The following is a 22,009-nucleotide window of genomic DNA, read 5'->3' as shown; positions in this document are numbered from 1 at the left end:
AAATTGATTAGGACATAATCTGTGGATTTCACGACTGGGCAAGGGCGCAGCCATGGGTGTGCATAGGCCCACCCTCTAGGAAGCCAGGCCCACCCACTGGGGAGCTAGGCCCAGCCAATCATAATGAGTTTCCCCCACATAAAAGGGCTTTATTACAGACAGAAATACTCCTCAGCACCCCCCTCCCTCTCCTCAGATGATCCCACAGGTGAAGAAGCCGGATGTGGAGGTCCTGGGCTGGCGTGGTTACACGTGGTCTGCGTTTGTGAGGCCGGTTGGACATACTGCAAAATTCTCTAAAATGATGTTGGTAGAGAAATTAACATTCAATTCTCTGGTGGACATTCCTGCAGTCAGCATGCCAATTGCACGCACCCTCAAAACTTGAGACATCTGTGGCATTGTGTTGTGTGACAAAACTGCACATTTTAGAGTGGCCTTTTATTGTCCCCAGCACAAGGTACACCTGTGTAATGATCATGCTGTTTAATCCGTTTTTTGATATGCCACACCTGTCAAGTGTATGGATTATTTTGGCAAAGGAGAAATGCTCACTAACATGGATGTAAACAAATTTGTGCACAACATTTTAGAGAAATAAGCTTTTTGTGCGTATGGAACATTTCTGGGATCTTTTAGTTCAGCTCATGAAACATGGGACCAACACTTTACATGTTGCGTTTTTATTTTTCTTCAGTATAAATTGGAGGCTCTGTGTCCTAACTTCAATTCCCAGAAAGCTTTGCTAGCACTGCTCAGGGCTTCAAGCTTTGTGGGACCAGCTTGAGCGACTTTAGTTGCGACACGGTGAAGCAGCTGCTGTAGTGAATTAAGACTGAGGAGGGGAGATATTTCCCTACTCTGTCGGACAGTCGTTCGTTTGTTTGTGATTTCTGGTTTACTTTGACTATTAAAATTTCCGTCGCTCAAATCTGTCTTCGAGTCAATGAGGACAAGTCCCGTTGGCTGCCAGGGGTAGATCAACAACAGATTCGCGAGAAGTGCTAGCAAGCTAGGTTTGGGTTGGTTGGTTGTAATCGAGAGATTTACGGGTTTGTTCGATCACAGTGGAAGAGAACCGAACGCAAACGTAATAACAGCGGAGAATTGTAGAGTTTTTGTGAGGGGGAAACGAGTGAACAATCAAAAGGTTTCTGGGAGGGTGGTTAAAGTAGCTAGCTAGCTAGCTAGCTAGCTACCTTTTATCTAAAAAGCTCTAGATAGGTATTTTAAACAGATCGTCGCGGAATATGGCTCAGCATGGACATCATCATGTAGCCAGTTCCCAAAAAGCACTCATGCTAGAAATGAAAAGTCTTCAAGAGGAGCCAGTTGAAGGGTTCAGGATAACTTTAGTGGACGAATCGGACTTGTACAACTGGGAAGTTGCAATATTTGGACCCCCAAATACTCACTACGAGGGAGGTTATTTTAAGGTGAGTATTCTGAATATTTAACAAGATAGCTAGCCAGCCATCAAATCACTCACTGTCGCAGTGTTTTTTTCTCCTCGTAGCACGAATGTGCTTGGGTCTCCAGACTGATTATATATGTGCCTGGTCAGTGTTCACTCTTGTCCAAAACTAGAAATTCATGTCTACAGTATTACTTCTGTAAATGTTATGGCGGTAACAATTGTGCTATATTTTGTCACTATTGTTTGTGACGTACCTAACTATTGAAAACTGTCTGACAACCTCGAACCTGGCCTAGTTTCCTGACTTGAGTTGACCAGTTGAACACAGGTGGCTGGTGGCACCTTAATTGGGGAGGATGGGCTCATAGTAATGGCTGGAATGGAATCAATGGAATGGTATCTAACACATGGATTCCATGTGATTCCATTCACACCATTCCGGACATTTGAGCCGTCCTACCCTCAGCAGCCTCCTGTGCAGCTGAACTACATCTGACAACCATGTTCAGATGTTAACAGATAATTTTTGAGGAAATAAAATTGCCAAATGATCTCACTGTAGCCAGTGAGCCAGTCAGGCAGAATTAACTGCATTGTTCGTTTTGTGTCAAGTCTGAATGTTGCCATTGCTTTTTTGTTCATAGATTGGTCCTGTTTGTCAATGTATGTCCATATTTTAACCCTAAAGACCTCCCAATAACGTGACAAGATTTCTTTCTGATTGGAATTTCGTCAATCATTGCCCAGCACATGTTGTTACAATGTATCGCAATGTATTACATCCAAAGCCACATTGTTACTTTCCATGGTTGTTTGAAATGTATCTCAAATCAAATCAATTTTTATGTCACATGCGCCGAATACAACAGGTGTAGACATTACAGTGAAACGCTTACTTAAAAGCCCATAACCAACGACGCAGTTTTAAGAAAAATAAGTGTTAAGTAAAAAATAGATGTAAAAAAATAAAAAAACAAATAATTAAAGAGCAGCAGTAAAATAACATTAGTGAGGCTATATACAGGGGGTACCGGTACAGAGTCATTGTGCGGGGGCACAGGTTAGTTGAGATAATTGAGGTAATATTTACATGTAGGTAGAGTTAAAGTGACTTGGTAACACACGTTATTGATATACAGCTGCTGATAATGATAAAGACTAATTAAGCAGACCTCATTTATAATGTATTGTAGGTTCCTATCACAGGAGGTTGGTGGCACCTTAATTGGGCAGGACGGGCTCCTGGTAATGCTGGAGTGGAATGGTATCAAATGCATCAAACACATGGTTTCCAAGTTGGACAATGCTCGCCGCTGCTATCGCTTAGCTATGAAAACAAAAGGAACTGGGTTAAGTTTGATGCATTATACGAACCAGTGGAGGCTGCTGAGGGGAGGACGGCTCATAATAATGCCTGGAATAGATAAAGACCAATTAAACAGACCTAATTCATAATATATTGTAGATTCATTGTTATGAGCCGTCCTCCCCTCAGCAGCCTCCACTGGTCCCTATAATGCATCAAACTTAACCCCGTTCCTTTTGTTTTCATAGCTAAGCAATAGCAGCGGAGAGCATTGTCCAACTTGACTCTAAGCACCCAGTATTATAGCCTAGTGTCAGTATCTATCTATATTGTTTGTCATTGATATTTGGGTTGTAAACACTCAATGTTTATCTTTTTTCTTCTGGTTTTGACTAGGTAGTATACAGCTACGACGAGAAGTGACTTTTTTTGTAGCAGGTTAGGAGAACTTAGGCAGCAGGCTAGGAGAATTAGGTTAAGGATAACATTTTTACATTTTAGTCATTTAGCAGACGCTCTTATCCAGAGCGACTTAGAGTTAGTGAATACATATTTTTTTATACTGGCCCCCAGTGGGAATCGAACCCACAACCCTGGCGTTGCAAACGCCATGCTCTATCAACTGAGCTACATCCCTGCCGGCCATTCCCTCCCCTACCCTGGACGACGCTGGGCCAATTGTGCGCCGCCCATGAGTCTCCCGGTCGCGGCCGGCTGCGACAGAGCCTGGATTCGAACCAGGATCTCTAGTGGCACAGTTAGCACTGCGATGCAGTGCCTTAGACCACTGCGCCACTCAGGAGTACGGGATAAAATGGTGAGGGTTAGCTAAAATACCAAAAAAATACCAACCACGGTATTTTTTTACCATGTCGTGATATGACTCAGATGAAACATCATAAAGACATTCCTGCTCATGCCATAATTTAACTGAGGATTTTTTCAGACCAGTTGTAAACCAAGGTTTCCAGAATTGAAAGATGTAAGAAAAGTCTGGTAAGCAGACTCCACATCGGCCTGATTATAAACATTTTCCCATGAAATATCATCAATCAACATCTTAACGTGCTCACAATTACTTTTGTTAAATATCCTACCTTTAATGTCACTAATCATTCCCATCTGTTCATTTCCAGCTGCCAAAGAGAAGTGAAAAATATTGGAAAGTGGTCAGAAATGTCAGTAGAAAGTATACCTGTATTAGCCACATTATTCAAAGAATTTGTAAAAATATTATCAATAAGGATGGCAGATGAACTGGTCACTCTTGTGGGCTTATAGATGAGGGGATACAGATAGCTGGAGTATAAAGAATTCAAAAAGGCAGATGTCAGTGAGTGCTTCTCACATTTAAATAAGTTTATGTTGTAATCACCCAATAGAAAACACATTTTATCTTCATTAATTAAAAAAATTCTAGGTTGATGCAAGGATATCAATGAAACTACCAATGTCAGAATCGGGTGGCCTACTAATTGTCTGCTAATTGGTTGATGTCATTGGAAACACTTAGAGGAAGCTATCTTTTTATTCAGAAACCTGCTTCCAGTCTTTTCTGAGCGGTGCAGTAGGCTAAGCTTGCACTGTGCTAGCTAGGAACATGTGTATTGTGGGTGCTGTGTACGGGATTCAATTGTTGGGCCAGGAATGCAATGCTTGGCTGTGAAATACACAGCAGACCTGTGACTCATTGGTTTGTTGGAAAAGTTCAAGGAAACCAGTTTCCACGTTCTGACTAAGAGCCTCCTTATCTACACAGGTTAGACAAACCCTCTGTGACATGTTGCTTTTACTTATTTATTGAAAAGAGTGAGTCAAACAATGACGTATGCCTATTCAATCCCAGAGCAGCACATTTTGCGTCAGGGTGCAACTCCTCTGTGTCACCAGACCAAACAAAATATGAATGATAGATGGGCAAACAACACTAAATTACAATACAGTAATAATATTTCCAAATAGGCTACTCAACACTTGACATTGTTAGGGGGGAACTCCTCTCATTCATTGCCAATGTGTAGCTCTGTCTTCATTTATATATTTGCCATGGCCAAACACTCTTTGCTGGATCACACAACTACCCTGTGGGAAGGAAACTCTAGACCACCTTTACTCCACGCACAGAGACTCGTACAAAGCTCTCCCTCACCCTCCTTTTGGCAAATCTGACCATAATTCTATCCTCCTGATCCCTGCTTACAAGCTAAAACTAAAGCAGGAAGTACCAGTGACTCGCTCAATATGGAAGTGGTCAGGTAGCTTAGTGGGTAAGAGCGTTGTGCCAGTAACCGAAAGGTCGCTGGTTCTAGTCCCCGAGCCGACTAGGTGAAAAATCTGTCTGTGCCCTTAAGCAAGGCACTTAACCCTAATTGCTCCTGTAAGTCGCTCTGGATAAGAGCGTCTGCTAAATGAATAAAATGTCAGATGATGCAGATGCTAAGCTACAGGACTGTTTTACTAGCACAGACTGGAATATGTTCCGGGATTCATCCGATGGCATTGAGGAGTATACCACATCAGTCACCGGATTCATCAATAAGTGCGTTGATGACGTCGTCCCCACAGTGACCGTACGTACATACCCCAACCAGAAGCCATGGATTACAGGCAATATCCGCACCGAGCTAAAGGGTAGAGCTGCCACTTTTAAGGTGCTCATCACTAAGCTAAGGACCCTGGGACTAAACACCTCCCTCTGCAACTGGATCCTGGACTTCCTGATGGGCCGCCCCCAGGTGGTAAGGGTAGGCAACATCTGCCACGTTGATCCTCAACACGGGGGCCCCTTGGGTGCGTGCTTAGTCCCCTCCTGTACTCCCTGTTCAACCACAACTGCGTGGCCAAGCACGACTCCAACACCATTGTTTTCCGACGACACAACGGTGGTAGGCCTGATCACCGACAACAATGAGACAGCCTATAGGGAAGAGGTTAGAGACCTGACAGTGTGGTGCCAGGACAACAACCTCTCCCTCAACGTGATCAAGCCAAAGGAGATGATTGTAGACTACAGGAAAAGGAGGGCCGAGCACGCCCCCATTCACATCGACGGGTCTGTTGTCGAGCAGGTCTAGAGCTTCAAGTTCCTTGGTGTCCATATCACCAACAAACTATCATGGTCCTGTCTCCCGAGTGGCACAGCGGTCTAAGACACTGCATCGCAGTGCTTGAGACATCACTACAGCCCCGGGTTCGATCACAGGCTGTGTCACAGCCGGCCGTGACCAGGAGACCCATGAGGCGGTGCACAATTGGCCCAGTATCGTCCGGGTTACGGGAGGGTTTGGCCGGCCTTGATTTCCTTGTCCCATCGCGCTCTAATGACTCCTTGTGGTGGGCCGGGCGCCTGCAAGCTGACTTCGGTCGCGTGTTGGACAGTGTTTCCTCCAACACATTGGTGCCGCTGGCTTCCGGGTTAAGCGAGCAGTGTGTCGAGAAGCAGTGCGGCTTGGCAGTGTCTACCAATTGGTAGACTGTAACTACCAATTGGATGTCACGAAATTGGGGAGCAAAACGATCATGGTCCAAACACACCAAGACAGTCGTGAAGAGGGCACGACAATGCCTATTCCCCCTCAGGAGACTGAAAATATTTGGCATGGGTCCTCAGATCCTCAAAAAGTTATACAGCTGCACCATCGAGAGCATCCTGATGTGTTGCATCACTGCCTGGTATGGCAACTGCTCGGCATCCAACTGCAAGGCGCTAGAGAGGGTAGTGCGTACGGCCCAGTACATCACTGGGGCCAAGCTTTCTGCCATCCAGGACCTCTATACCAGGCGGTGTCAGAGGAAGGCCCTAAAAATTGTCAAAGACTCCAGCCACCCTAGTCATAGACTGTTCTCTCTGCTATCGCACGGCAAGCGGTACCAGAGCGCCAAGTCTAGGTCCAAAAGGCTCCTTAACAGCTTCTACCCCCAAGCCATAAGACTGCTGAACAGTTAATCAAATGGCTACCCAGACTATTTGCATTGAACCCCCCCTCGCTGTTTTATTATCTGTGCATAGTCCCTTTCCCTCTACCAACATATTACCTCAATTACCTCGGCTAATCTGTACCCCCGCACATTGACTCGGTACCCCCTGTATATAGCCTTGTTATTGTTAACTTTTTTTTATATATATTTTTTACTTTTGTTTATTTAGTAAATATTTTCTTAACTCTTATTTTTCTTAACTGCATTGTTGGTTAAGGGCTTGTAAGTAAGCATTTCACGGTCAGGTCTACAGCTGTTGTATTCGGCGCATGTGACAAATAAAATTAGATTTGTTTTCAGCAGTGCTAGGGCCTGCAGCCTGATGCCTAGTGACACGGTGGCAGCAGCACTGCAGCCTGGTCTGGGGTGACCCTGGGACACGGACGAGGAGCCAAGTCACCTGGCCAGAGAATTTGTCCTGGCAGGGCCAGAGGGCAGAATGACCGCTGCCTGGGCTGGAAGCTCAGGGCTCAGGGGAGATCTGCTCTCTCCATCAAGACCCAGTATTTTATACATAATCACTTTGTCACCTCCCTCCCTCCCTCTTCATATTCTCTCTTCTTCTTGGGGACTACATTGTCCTCCCCAACCCTTCATTAACACACCAGCAATCCTATTAGCTTAGCTGTCCCTGGCAACCTTCCACTACGACACCCAGCCAGCCAGCCCTTCACTCTCATAGTCAACAACACATCCCTCAAGCAGAGTAGGCCAAAGACAGCCCCCTTATTTCTTTTAACAACAGAGCTTTTCAGCTTTGAGATGTGCATTATGTTTTGCTTGGAGTTCAAAGGCTGTCATGACGAGGAATAGCTCTAGCTCAGCTACTTCCTTTTGAGTGACATCATACATACACTTCCTCAACCATGAGGTCATCTACATGTTGAAGCGTGAGATTTCCGCCACGAGTTACACTAGCTAGAAAATATCTTAGAAGTAAGCGAAGCTTAAGCCTATGCCACGACAGTGTTAAGAGCCTGGGGTCAGTGGAATGTCAGCACTGATGAGGGTGACGGGAACCACACTTGGTATGGTTGAGAAATGCAAACCCTGCTTCACAAAGTGGAGAGCACACTAGTTTCGTTCAACGTAACATGACGTGATGTAATGTAACATTGACAGTCAATTGAGACACTCCGTATTCAGAACCTGGCTGTTAATGTGGTGCCGGTCTCCTGGCCTCAGGCTGGTGACTGGAGGGGAGGAGGAGGAGGCCTGCACAGGGCTGGGCTGTCCTTCCTGGGCTGCTGGAGTCATGTTTCCCCCTCTGGCTGCCTGGCTCTGTCACACAGAAATAAGAGCTGGGAGTAGGAGCGAGAAAAATAGATAAAGGGAGAGCGAGGCAGTGCCATTCCTGGCCCCGCTCGGGCTGGGCCCCTGGGGGCCCTGTGAAAAGCGAGAATGCCATGAAGTGAATGGGGGCCCATTTAGAGGTAGAGTCAGACAGTACACCTTCCAACAGTCAGCCTAATCATGATCGTGTGCTTACACGTCCCTAGCCTGGGCTGATGTCCTACTAAGAGAACTGGGCGCCATTGATAGGCAGCCTGTTTCAGCTTTTGCTTTTTTCAGAAATAGGCCAACATTGGGCTAGTTTAGCGTATTTCCAGAGATTGCTGGACTGAATCAGGTTGCAAATCCAATGTTTCCCCTACATGGATAAATCACTAATTTTGCCTACTTCCATGGGAATTAGGCCTACCAGTAATGCTTTGAATCAGAAAAGGTTGAATAATGCTTGGTGCCTTGGTCCACAGTAAATTTAGTTCACTCTTTTCTCAGTGAGCCTAATAGTAGAATATTTGTGCAGCACAGCTGCATTGTCTTTTTCCAATACTAAAGGTCTGGGTTTTGGCAGGCCCTCCTCATTGTGTCAAGTTTGTTGGCAGCCTCTAATTAGGCAAATTGTGTTTGAAGTGGACCGCCGTTCAGTCTTGACAGTGGTTCTGGTGTAGTGTACTGGGCCTGTACTTCTTTCTCCTCCTCCCCTCCCCCGCACTGAAAAGGTTCTGTTAATGAGGCAGGACCCTGGTGGGTCTGGGCAGGATAATCTACAGCACCTCTCTCACATTCTAGTCTACAACACGTGCATATATGTATGTGTGCGGCGCACTGCTGTTCTCAAGGACACATTCCTCTTTTCATTCACACTCTGTAGAGCAGCCAGGAGAGAGGGAATGAGAGAGAGAATCCAAGGGAGAATAGAGAGAAAGAGAGCGCCTGGGGACTGGTAGAAGGGGGTCGGCAGACAGGGGAAGGTGGTGCGTTGGGAGAAGAACATAATGATTAGTTCTGTTAGGGTTTAGGCTGTTTTAGCTGACCTGGTTTACTTTGCCTTGATTCCAGCCTCCCTCCACAAGGTGTGTTTGTTCTCCCTGACTGGCTTCGCCACACAAGTGTTCAGGTCATCATCCAAGAAAGAGATTTTAAAAGAGTAGAATATGTATCTGGCTTATTCTTCATTGCCATAAATTGTTTCACCTTTTAACCACGTAAACTCTTAACGATGCAGTCTGGGATCTTAAGCATTTACAAATGGAATTCGTAACGTATCATCATACGAATTGCACACAAAAAATAAGGATGTGTGTGTCATACAAAATGGATGACGGAGTGTGTCATCCGAAACGGGGACCCATTTTGGCTCATCAGCACTACTTTCAAAACTACTGGCTGAAATGATACCAAAGCTGTGGAGCATCACTTTAACTCTGTTCAGATCCTATTACAAGGAGAGTGTTGCAAGAGAGCAGGGGATAGCATGTTCAAACAAACATGGGCTCGGTAGGTTACTAGGTAGATGCTGAGCCTAGAAGTTCTGTCTAGAAATCCTGTTTTCCCTGTTCTAGCTGCTTCTCCTTCTGCCTGGCTGACTAAAGCAGCAACACATCCTCCCAGTTCTGTACCTGTTACTGGGTGATACTTAAAAGCAGCTGCCGCTTGTTTCCACAGGGCTCTCAGGAGAGCCTCACTTCAAAGAGACATGGAGCTGAGCAGCCAGGAGAGGGGAGGAGAGGCTGGGTGTGCACTGAGGAGCTATGGGTTAGGGTGTGTCGCTGTGTGGCATGGCTATGTGATATGAGAGACAGTTGAGGCTTGCAGGCATGCAGGGGATATTTATAGAAGAGAGAGGGAGTGTGCGTGTGTAGAGTTAAGAATTAGGGAGGGAAATGGAGCTAATGTCCGTATTCTGAGCCTCCTCTTGTTTGTTTGGCTCCTCCTTGAGATGCTCTTAATGAGGTAGGCAGTAGGCACAGTGCAGCAGCGGGCATGAGCAAGGCCAGCTTTTTAAGCCCAGTCACATTCCACTGCGCTCTCTCTCTCTCGCTCTGTCTCTTGGTCTGTGTGTGTGTCGCTCCGTCACTGGGCTTGGTGTCAGTTTTGCATGCAATTCAGTGGTTTCAGCTCTCTCTGCTGCCATGGAAAGTTTCCCCCCTCCCTCCCTGCCTGTGAGTGCAGCCTGCCTGCCATGGGCTGTGTGAGTGGCATGCAGGGTGGCAGTGCCAAGTCAGTGCTCTCTGGAGGACAGACCCTCCTTTCCACCGCTCCCTTTCCTGTTTTCCTTATCTTTCGCTCTTTCAAACTAAGCCTGGATCAGCCATTTTCTATGTTTTATTTAACTCATGCAAATAAATAAAGCCCTTTAGTTATGTTGGTTTGGTGTGTCTTTGTGCTATTTTGGGCAGAGTATGACCAAAGACAGTACAGTATGAAGATGGGGTAAAACTGCTTATCCAATAACAATCACACTTCTAGGTGACGTAATGGCGACGTTGGCTAGCTAAGCTCGTACAGAAACATGTCATCGGGTCTAACCGTTGTCTCGCACCAAACTGCGTATGTGCAGGCTGTTAAATCAAAGGCACTGCTAAAGTTATTTTTGACCAATAAAAAATTGTCACTTTCACGAGGTTGGTGTAATAACATGTTCAACTACTTAAGACATTGGCTCGAATCTAGGTTGTGCCTTTTTAGATTTCAATAAAATGAACAACTAAGGAATCATTTTTCACTTCTCACACTGGTCTGGTCTGCTTGGTCTGTTTCGCCAGCATTCCAAGAAGTCTTGCGATGTTGCGCCTCTGGGTTTAGAAGCTCTGTGGTATGAGGTTTTATTATTATTATTATTATTATTATTATTATTATTATTGAGATCCATGTTGTGGCTCTATGTGGGCAGAGAAAGTGTTAAAGGCCCTCTATAAGCCACGTGGTGAAATGCAATACCTTCTTTTAATAAGCTGATTGCTTGAATATTGCACTCCGCTCACCTTACGGAGCTTAAATATCCCTCTGCGTTACACCTGGTCCTCACTGACTACTATGCTAGCTGGAGCTCGTATGTAAGCTACAAGGCTGTTGTTGCCTGTCTCTCTCGCTGTCTGTATGTGGAGTGTTGGCGTCCAGTCATTCTGGACCCGAGCCAGTTTGGAGGCATGGCCCCAGACTTGAAAAGCAATCAGGGTTCTATTATGCCTGTCAGGTTTTCCACTCTGGGCTTGTTGTTGTATGGAACTGGTAGATATGGCAACGTCTTCCTGTTCAATTTACTAGTCACTACTGCCTTGTACAATGCACTCAGCATTAGGCCTAAATAACAGTGTAATGTTAGGGAAGGCATTGCCTCGTGTGGAGTTTGTGCACAACCCCCCCACCCCCCACCCCTAGTACATGTTTCCTCCCTCCCCAACACACACAGACACACACCCAGCCCCCACCCGCTTCCCCTCGTGGCAGTTGGCTCAGCATGGTGTGCGCCAGCTGACCGTGCCGAATCAGCAAATGTGGGAGAGTGTGGGCAGGGTGTGGCAGAGGGGGGATCAGCAGGATCTGTGAGTGGTGTGTGTTTCTGCCTTTTGTCATTAGTTTATGTGTGTGAGAGGTAAAGAACGACCCCCACTGGCGAACCCTGAGCCTCGGAGGAATGGGAGGGGTACCATGCTCTACTCGGCACTGGGATTTATGGTGTGTGTGTGTGTGTCAAAACCACGATCTGTATTTAATGTTGTGTTGGCTAGATGATCCTTACTACTTACTACAGCGCAGACACAGTATCACCACATATCAGCTTTGGATTACATTTATAATAGAGGTTAGAATATCCTCAGCTTTTCAGCTTGTCTGTCTGTTTGCTGTTAAACACCAAGCTCTGGAGTCAATTAACCAGGAGATTCCATATCCGTCAGTCGGTCCGTGGTAAAAGAGATGGAGAACTCTAACTAGGCCTATTCACCCGTTTTTATTAAGCTGGTTATCATTGTGAGAGAGCTGTTCTCAACGACATAAGTGAGAGTAGGTAGAAAGGTAGCCTCCACTCCAATGTCTATGGCATGACAACATAGGGGAGTTGGCTAAAGCACGTACTGGTCTGGTACCAAGCTAAGACGGGCCTAAATAAAGTAGTCATGACTAGGCATTTGACCAGAGGTATATTCTTTTACACCAAGAGGCCTCTGCCTCTTGCATCACTAATTGGTGTGCACTTCTTCCTCTTCTCTCAGGCTCGGATCAAGTTCCCCATCGACTATCCCTACTCTCCTCCGGCCTTCCGCTTCCTCACCAAGATGTGGCACCCTAACATCTATGAGGTAAGAGGCAGAACAACACTGTCATTGTTACTCAATCACCTCTTTTGTTTAGGCTTTTCCCCTACATAATAGTCCAATGTCCCTTTTGTCTCTTGATAGCTTTAATTTGTCATCTTCTATTAGAATGTTTTCAGACTCTGCTGCTATCATATGATTTAGCGATGGCCTAGGTAGTGCGTTTTTCTAGATGGTTAATGTATTGTTGGTAACTGACGTGCGTGTTTCTGTAGAACGGGGACGTATGTATCTCCATCCTGCACCCCCCTGTGGACGACCCCCAGAGTGGAGAACTGGCTTCTGAGAGATGGAACCCCACACAGAACGTCAGGTACCCCATACACACCACCTCTTTCTCTCCCTCACACCATGATCATTCTCTCACTACACCCCTTTTCCTCATCTTTGAAATGTGGTTGACTGTTAGTATAAATGTGGAATTTATCAATCACTTATTTTTTTTACACGCATTGATTTCATTCCATTTACTTGTTTCCGTTGTCTCCTATTTATTTTCTTTCTATTTCTCGCTCACTCACATATATTACTACACACAGACACACTGTCACAGACATAGCAGGATATATAATTACTACATTGGATCTCCTCGGCAGCGCGGCAACTACAGTCAATTAAAAATAGCCTCACGTGTCTTTGCCCAGAGAGACACTACGGGTGTGAAAAAGTTGGAGTGGAGCGAGAATGCTGTGTACACAGTCATATCACACGTTTTGACTACCTTCGTCTCCGCTATGTTGAGTTCTGAGGTGACATTTTCCTAAGCTACAACACAGCACACCATTTTATCAGTGGACCTGTCTTCTCTAGTTTATTAGCCAGGTTTAGACTTCCCCTGAGCACGACAACAAACTAAGGATGCGACAAATGTGCAATTGTTCTTATTGTTTAAACTGACATTCTTTTTAACGTTTAAGCAATAAGAAAAAATCATAAAATGACAAATTCACAATTCAAATATTATACTGCTTATGACCGCTAGGGTGCAATGCAGTTCAATCTACCACAGTCTGGCTACTTACTAGATGGCGCTCATCTCACTGCTGTCTCCCACTCAGCAATGATTGTAGTTAATGCTATTTTAGGTTCTCTGGGGCCCTCTCCTCCATGACCTCAGTAGACGGGACTTAATGTTCCACTTCTCATCAATGTGATGGCTCGTTGCAGTGATGTATGACAACGTGTTCATAGATGTCCAACAATCTGTTGTTAACGCCATGTATGGTGTTTGAGAGCTCACGCTTTGTACTTGCGGAGCAAGGCCATCATCATCCAGGCCGTCACCGCTTTTTGACACGGCGTCTTGTTCTAGATATGCAGTCACGGCAGTGAAGCCGACATCCTCTACCATTGACAATGGCTGCATATCAACTGTAATCAGCGGTGTGATTTTCTCACTCTGTCCCTTTTCATATGGTTAAGCATTGCACATGTACTGCCACTGCAGCTCAACTCACCTCCTTCTCATTTTAACTTCTCAGTATTGTCATACAATACTTTGCTGCTGTCACTTCCCTGTCTCACTCTGCCATTTTTCCAACGACGTTGACGTGCGGAGCACTTTATATCTGTGGTAAATCATTTGAAAGATGCTTATCTCCTCCTAATGTTACAGCATTGTTGCATTAGGTATTTGTTACATTTAAATGTGTCACTTTATGATGATGATCAGGACCTGTTAGTAGTAGTTATGTGATAACTGCCCTGTGTGAAAACGTTTTTCGGTTAGGGATTTTGTCTAAACGTTAACGATCCCAATGTCATTTATCCGTTTAAACGTTCACACCCCTACAACAAACAATAGTGTCTGTTGTGTCCATCCATCCCAGTGTGTCAGATTAGCTGCTGTCAGAACTGTCTGAGATCAATCAGCCACCGCAGGAGCAAATTGACTTAGCTGATTGGTTGCCTTGCCTCTAATAACCCTGGTGTTGACTCCTTTCCATCTCTCCCTCGCTCTTTCTGTTCCTTCACTGTCTCTCTCCCTCTCCCTCTCGCCCCCCCCTCTCTCTCTTCCTCTTAGGACGATCCTGCTGAGTGTGATCTCTCTGCTCAACGAGCCCAACACCTTCTCCCCAGCCAACGTGGACGCCTCCGTCATGTACCGCAAGTGGAGAGACAGCAAGGGCAAGGACAGAGAGTACGCAGAGATCATCAGGTGGGTGCTCGCGCACACACACACACACACAGGGACAGTGTGCACAGATGGATCATATGGTCCACACAAAGAGCAAGGCCAGGCACAGAGAGAGCGACATGATCATTATGTAGGCACACACATGCGCAGACACATATTAAGGGTGAGAACAGAGATTATACTCAATCCATCAGATACACACTTTACCACCTCCACAGTTAACTGATGTCCCTGTTATCCAGCTCTCACCATGTCTCTTCCCTGTCTCTTAACAGGAAGCAGGTCCACGCCACCAAAGCAGACGCTGAGCGCGACGGCGTGAAGGTGCCCACTACCCTGGCAGAGTATTGTGTCCGCACACGCGCCCCGCCCCCCGACGAGGGCTCCAACCTCTTCTACGACGATTACTATGACGACGAGGACCTGGAGGACGAAGACGAGAATGATGACGAGGACTGCTGCTACGACGAAGACGACTCGGGAACCGAGGAGTCCTGACGACCCACCATCGCCTCACTACCCCTTCCTCTCCCCCATCACCACACCCCCCTTAAACTGAACTCATACTCCACCCCCCCCCACAGTGCAGCCACACCTGCACGTTAAACCCAGATGCGTTTCGAAAGAAAGCTACAGATTTAGTTTGTCCATTTGTTTCTGGTGTTTTTATTTTCCTTTCTGCGGAGTGTTACAGAGCTAATGTTAGCTCTACAAATGATTCCCATGGTTTGCTCTTCATGGCGGCTCTCAATTACCGCTTGCTTTTTAACGTTTTGGGTAAGGGCTGTCTCCTGTAGAGTGTGTGTATCCAGACAGAGGCAGTGTGGAGAGAGAGAGAGGCGTGAGCTAGTAGTGTTCATCTGAGCTTAGTGACCTCTCACCTAGTTGACAGCCGTGTGAAGCCCGCCTTCCTGTCACACGAGGCTAACAGAATAAGGGGACCCCTGACATTTCACTCTTGGGTCTGGGGTTGCTCATAACTGTCTGCCACGGTCTACCTAGCTCTAGAGCCACGTTTTACTGTATGAATTGGTGGCTTGTAATGATAAGGGCGAATTGCAGACAGTTGATGTTCTGATGCTGATGTACTCTTTTGGAGACCTATGCAGTCTCTCATACATTTTACATTTTAGTCATTTAGCAGACGCTCTTATCCAGAGCGACTTAGTTAGTGCGTTCATCTTAAGATAGCTAGGTGGCACCACCACATCTCAGTCATAGTAAGTACATTTTTCTCCAATAAAGTAGCTATCAGCAAAGTCGGTGTTAGTTCACGAACGTCAATTATTTTGTAATATATATTTTTTGGGGTGAGGAGTATGGGCAGGGACTCTGCTGTCCTAGCTTCAGGGGGAAGCTGGTTCCAGCGTCGGGGTGCCAGGACAGAGAAGAGCTTTGACTGGCCCTCCTGTAGGGGTGGGAGGGCCAAGAAACCAGAGGTGGCGTAACTGAGTACTCTGGTTGAGGTGTAGGGTTTGAGCATAGCCTGAAGGTAGGGAGGGGCAGTTCCTCTTGCTGCTCCGTAGGAAAGTACAGAAAGGCAGTGGTCTCAGCTGGGTTTTTTTTTTACCCATGGCCTGAACAACTGTGTTAAATACAGAGCTCCTAACTCTGATCACTACCTCATGCTTTTTCATAAGTCCAACACCACATGCTTGCAGTCCTCATGTAATTCCTCACCAGCCACATCCACTGCTCATTTAAAGATGGAAGTGAGGGATAATTGTCTCAATGTGTGTCTATATGCATGTTTGGGTGGTGGGTCATTATGTCATTCAAATGTAGTGCAGGAATGCTTCGCAATTGAGAAAATGTTTGCATTAACTCAACGTCAGTTTGAGTTAGACAACTCCCTATGCCAAGTCTGTGAAATAGTGATGTCTCGCACATCAGCCATTTTGAATTAGCTGATTTGTTTAAACTCCTCAGTCACTTGACCAAACATATGTCTGTAGAGGTGTAACACAAGTGGCTTCATCACACAGGATTTGACACACTAAATACAAACTATTTAACAGTATTTACACAACCCCATGTTTCTGTTGCTTCAGTAGTGTGTAAATGCTCATTCATCGTTACGCATTGACTATTTGATGGGAAGTGTGAGAGATGAGAAGGGCATTTCCCATCGAATGCTAGGGACGTGGATAGGGAGGGTTGAGTATTAGGTCATACAGCTATCCCACTAGCATGATGGTGTCCGGCTCGGTACAGGGCTGTAGGAAAACACTTTCGATTCCCATACTCCATTATAACTAAGTTGAGAATGGGCTTCTTTTGATGCAGTATGTTACTTCAGAATTAATAAGGTGTGAGCAAACATTTTTTTTCTTTACATGTACTTAGTGCTCAGATTCTTGACCTTTTGTTTTAAACACCATGTCATGCGGATATTCATTTGACTTAGTAGTACATTTACCACCATTTTAATTTTTTCCAATACAGAAATATTCAGGTATTTTTCCAATTGATGAAAATGGGTGATTACTGGAAACTCATGTACTCTTTGTCGTGTTAACATCTTGAGTATTAAGCATGTATACATCAATTCTTAACTGTTTTACATTCTCCATATGGCTGTTGCGTCACTTGAATAACCCCCGTTTTGTTTTAAGGAAGTGGGATTTAATTTTGTGAATCTGCCGTTTTTATAATCTACTGTATATTCCCTCCCAATGTGCAACCTTCCTTCCTTCCCATCCATACAGACTTTCTTTTTGGTGATGCCATCACCGAGGGACCCCCGGTGTTACTAAGGAAAACAAAACCACAAACTTTCCCCCAACCTATCACCTCTACTTCAAAGACTGTATACAATCTGGATATTTTGACGATCACTTGATGTATTTCTTTCCTTGTTTGTATTTTTTTTATGGGTTGTAAATCAATTTAAAGCCTAAATAAAGATCTTTCTTAGACGTTTGAGCTGTTTCTTATAGCAGGAGTGAATGGATATATTCTAATAGATATTATAATAGACTGTTTATGGTCTAATATTTTCATTGACTAATTATAATTGAATACGATTCTTAACTCACTATTATTCATTAAATTCATTTCTGTTTTGTGTTCTTTTTATAGATACTGTGGGGATGTATGACTGAAGGATAACTATGAGGTAAGACTGTTCTTCCTCTACTCACACTTCTTATCTGGAGTGTTGAATGTAGATTAAGTGAAAATAAGTCACTGTTAATGTAACAAGGAAAGTTGATGATGAGATCTGTACTCTGTAGTCACCCTAACACCCAGTTGGGGTGGTGGCGACCTAAAGGATTTCCTGATGCTTTCCTTGGCTAAAAGGAGCACATACTGAATAGTACTGTTATAGCGTCTTTATTTATTCCATTCTCTGTTTGTGTTCTCTTCTAGACACTGTGGGAACGTATGACTTGGGGCTAACTCTGAGGTAAGACTGTTATTCCTCTACTTACTCTTCTTATCCTGAGTGTTGAATGTAGAGAATGAATCCACTTAACTTTAGATTAACACCACAGTCTAAGGGTCTTGATCCAAATGGTTTTAGCCCTTTTTTGAGGACAGAGGTCAGATGTCGAGGATAGTTTATGATGATTTGTACCCTGCAGTCACCCTAAGAGCTGGGGTGGTGGCGACCTAAAGGATTTCCTGATGCGTTCCTCGACTAAATCATTACCAAAAACACATACTGTACGTTTGCTTCTTTATTTATTCTGTTCTCTGTTATGTGTTCGCTTACAGACACTTGGGAATGTACAGTTGAAGTCGGAAGTTTACATACACCTTAGCCAAATACATTTTAAACTCAGTTTTTCACAATTCCTGACTTTTAATCCTAGTAAACATTCCCTGTCTTAGGTCAATTAGGATCACCACTTAATTTTAAGAATGTGAAATGTCAGAATAATAGTAGAGAATGATTTATTTCAGCTTTTATTTCTTTCTTCACATTCCCAGTGGGTCAGAAGTTTACATACTCAATTAGTATTTGGTAGCATTGCCTTTAAATTGTTTAACTTGGGTCAAACGTTTCGGGTAGCCTTCCACAAGCTTCCGACAATAATTTGGGTGAATTTTGGCCCATTCCTCCTGACAGAGCTGGTGTAACTGAGTCAGGTTTGTAGGCCTCCTTGCTCGCACACGCTTTTTCATTTGAGCCCACAAATGTTCTATAGGATTGAGGTCAGGGCTTTGTGATGGCCACTCCAATACCTTGACTTTGTGGTCCTTAAGCCATTTTGCCACAACTTTGGAAGTATGCTTGGGGTCATTGTCCATTTGGAAGACCCATTTGCAACCAAGCTTTAACTTCCTGACTGATGTCTTGAGATGTTGCTTCAATATATCCACGTAATTTCCCTTCCTCATGATGCCATCTATTTTGTGAAGTGCACCAGTCCCTCCTTGCAGCAAAGCACCCCCACAGCATGATGCTGCCACCCCCGTGCTTCCTCCAAACATAACGATGGTCATTATGGCTAAACAGTTCTATTTTTGTTTCATCAGACCAGAGGACATTTCTCCAAAAAGTACGATCTTTGTCCCCATGTGCAGTTGCAAACCGTAGTCTGGCTTTTTTAATGGCGGTTTTGGAGCAGTGGCTTCTTCCTTGCTGAGCGGCCTTTCAGGTTATGTCAATATAGGACTCGTTTTACTGTGGATATAGATACTTTTGTACCTGTTTCCTCCAGCATCTTCACAAGGTCCTTTGCTTTTGTTCTGGGATTGATTTGCATTTTTCGCACCAAAGTATGTTCATCTCTAGGAGACAGAACGCGTCTCCTTCCTGAGTGGTATGACGGCTGCGTGGTCCCATGGTGTTTATATTTGCGTACTATTGTTTGTACAGATGAACGTGGTACCTTCAGGCGTTTGGAAATTGCTCCCAAGGATGAACCAGACTCTACAATTCTTTTTCTGAGGTCTTGGCTGATTTTCTTTTGATTTTTCCATGATGTCAAGCAAAGAGGCACTGAGTTTGAAGGTAGGCCTTGAAATACATCCACAGGTACATCTCCAATTGACTCAAATTATGTCAATTAGCCTATCAGAAGTTTCTAAAGCCATGACATCATTTTCTGGAATTTTCCAAGCTGTTTAAAGGCACAGTCAACTTAGTGTATGTAAACTTCTGACCCACTGGAATTGTGATACAGTGAAATAATCTGTCTGTAAACAATTGTTGGAAAAAGAAAACCTGTCATGCACAAAGTAGATGTCCTAACCGACTTGCCAAAACTATAGTTTGTTAACAAGACATTTGTGGAGTGGTTGAAAAACGAGTTTTAATGATTCCAACCTAAAGTGTATGTAAACTTCCGACTTCAACTGTATCACTCAGGGATATCGCTGAGGTAAGACTGTTGTGTACTATTCTCATCCTGAGTGTTGGTCAAAAGAAGCCACTTAACTTTAGATTAACCACAACACACTCAGGTTGTTGACCTTTTGGCCCTACTGGTTCTGGCACCCTTGTGATGTTAGGGGGTCAGGCGACAAGGAAAGTTGTTGATGAGATCTGTACCCTGCAGTCACCCTGAAAGATGGGGTGGTGGCGACCTAAAGGATTTCCTGATGCTCTCTTAGCTAAGCTATTTAAACATGTCATTATGCTGAAAATGGTTGAAAGATAAACTAACATGGTTATTCAAATAATAGCCTTGTGAGAAGAGATTTATATTGGCCTGTAAAGGACTCTTATGTATTTTTTTACCTCTAGGGGGCAACATTACATTACCTTTCACTAGAGTCTAGAGTAGATAATAGTGGGGCTGTTGTTATCAGCTATAGTGTCGGTTTACACATGGTTTCAATCTGCTGACCAACTGAAACCGCATTAGATTCAACAGTAAATGTTACACATACAGACAACTGAACTTTCCACCACAGTTCCATCATAACTGTTAGCAGGTGGTTCTCTTTCACTTACAAAATGGCTCCTCTTGCAGTAGTGTGGGCAACAACACCAAAATAATGTGTACACCACCCTTAACAAATAGCACACAGTAAAGTGAAACATCAAACAGTTTCAGTTTGATTATCTGATGGTGTTCTATGTCATTGCCCAGGCTACCTCACCTGTTGGGCATCGAGGGAGAAGACCCCATCCTTGTCTGATAAGAGAGGACATGGGCCAACTGCTCCATTTTATATCTTCAGAACACACACCAAGAGGGAGAGTCACATGACTCACAGAAACACTTCTAGCATTTTGAGGATTAGGAACAGATCAAAATTTACTGGGTGGGGGGTGGGGGGGGGGGGGGGGGGGGTTATAAAAAAGTAATGCACTCCCCTCCCAAAGTATATATATTTTTTCTCACATGAACCTTCCCTTGTACTGTAAAATAAATTCAACCCCCTCCCCCCTCATAGAGTTAACTAAAAATAATGTTTACGATCACAAATAATAACTGTAGCGACCCTGTGTTTTATAAACGTGGATATCTACTTCGCTATTGTAGCACAGTCGATGCCATGCAGGGCTACGTTTCTGAAGGTTGAGGGTTCGCCGACCACCACAGAGGAGCTCGCTGTCCCTGCCTGTTTCATTACTTCATGATCAGAGCTGTTGTCAGACAATGATCAGCTTGGGGTTTTTCAACATTTTGATGCCGTATTTATAATTGTATAAAAGATAGGTAATTTATGGAACTGTATGTTGTCTGTATGCCTCTGGGACCAATTCTTAAGCCCGAAGGATAGCTGCTTTAACATTGTCCTAATCTGAACGCGTACACGTTCTGAACTTTTCCCACAAGAACACTTTGGAGGAGCAGTGACCAAATTCACTATATGGCCAAAAGTTTAGGCCTAGCTCGCAGTCGGTGTTCCAATTCATCCCAAAGGTGTTCGATGGGGTTGAGGTCAGGGCTCTGTGCAGGCCAGTCAAGTTGTTCCACACTGATCTCGACAAACCATTTCTGTATGGACCTCGCTTTGTGCACGGGGGCATTGTCATGCTGAAACAGGAAAGGGCCTTCCCAAAACTGTTGCCACAAAAGTTGGAAGCACAGAATTTTCTAGAATATCATTGTATGCTGTAGCGTTAAGATTTCCCTTCACTGGAACTAAGGGGCCTAGCCCAAACCATGAAAAACAGCCCCAGACCATTATTCCACATCCACCAAACTTTACAGTGGGCACTATGCATTCGGGCAGGTAGCGTTCTCCTGGCATCTGCCAAACCCAGATTCGACCATCGGATTGCCAGATGGTGAAGCGTGATTCATCACTGCTCCAGAGTCCAATGGCGGCGAGCTTTACACCACTCCAGCCGAAGCTTGGCATTGTGCATGGTGATCTTAGGCTTGTGTGCGGCTGCTCGGCCGTGGAAACCAATTCCATGAAGCTCCCGACGAGCAGTTCTTGTGCTGAGGTTGCTTCCAGAGGCAGTTTGGAACTCGGTAGTGAGAGTTTTTACGCGCTACGCGCTTCAGCACTCGGCGGTCCAGTTCTGTGAGCTTGTCTGGCCTACTACTTCGCGGCTGAGCCGTTGTTGCTCCTAGAAGTTTCCACTTCACAATAACAGCACTTACAGTTGACCAAGGCAGTTCTAGCAGGGCAGACATTTCACGAACTGAGTTGTT

General features: G+C 44.8%; 1 protein-coding gene across 1 annotated transcript; it reads left to right on the top strand.

The window, feature by feature from the left end:
* Positions 1 to 795: 795 nt before the first annotated feature.
* On the top strand, positions 796 to 17,359 carry LOC311131462 (ubiquitin-conjugating enzyme E2 R1-like). Its single transcript, XM_084164476.1, has 5 exons — positions 796 to 1,436; positions 12,203 to 12,289; positions 12,520 to 12,617; positions 14,328 to 14,462; positions 14,717 to 17,359. The coding sequence occupies exons 1-5, from the start codon at positions 1,251 to 1,253 to the stop codon at positions 14,937 to 14,939; spliced, it is 729 nt and encodes a 242-aa protein (XP_084020602.1). The 5' UTR covers positions 796 to 1,250; the 3' UTR covers positions 14,940 to 17,359.
* The last annotated feature ends 4,650 nt before the right edge of the window (positions 17,360 to 22,009 follow it).

Source organism: Coregonus lavaretus, assembly GCF_964263955.1.
Source record: "Coregonus lavaretus genome assembly, chromosome: 6".
NCBI classification, from domain to species: Eukaryota; Metazoa; Chordata; class Actinopteri; order Salmoniformes; family Salmonidae; genus Coregonus; species Coregonus lavaretus.
Note: the sequence above shows the minus strand (reverse complement) of the source record. Positions and strands in the feature narration are given on the sequence as shown.

What these genes read in the sequence shown, in the direction of transcription:
- LOC311131462 (XM_084164476.1), top strand. Translation starts at nt 1,251, where the DNA reads ATGGCTCAGCATGGACATCATCATGTAGCCAGTTCCCAAAAAGCACTC. An exon ending in AACCCCACACAGAACGTCAG is followed by an intron (nt 12,618 to 14,327) that starts GTACCCCATACA and finishes TCTTCCTCTTAG; the next exon opens with GACGATCCTGCTGAGTGTGA. An exon ending in GAGTACGCAGAGATCATCAG is followed by an intron (nt 14,463 to 14,716) that starts GTGGGTGCTCGC and finishes GTCTCTTAACAG; the next exon opens with GAAGCAGGTCCACGCCACCA.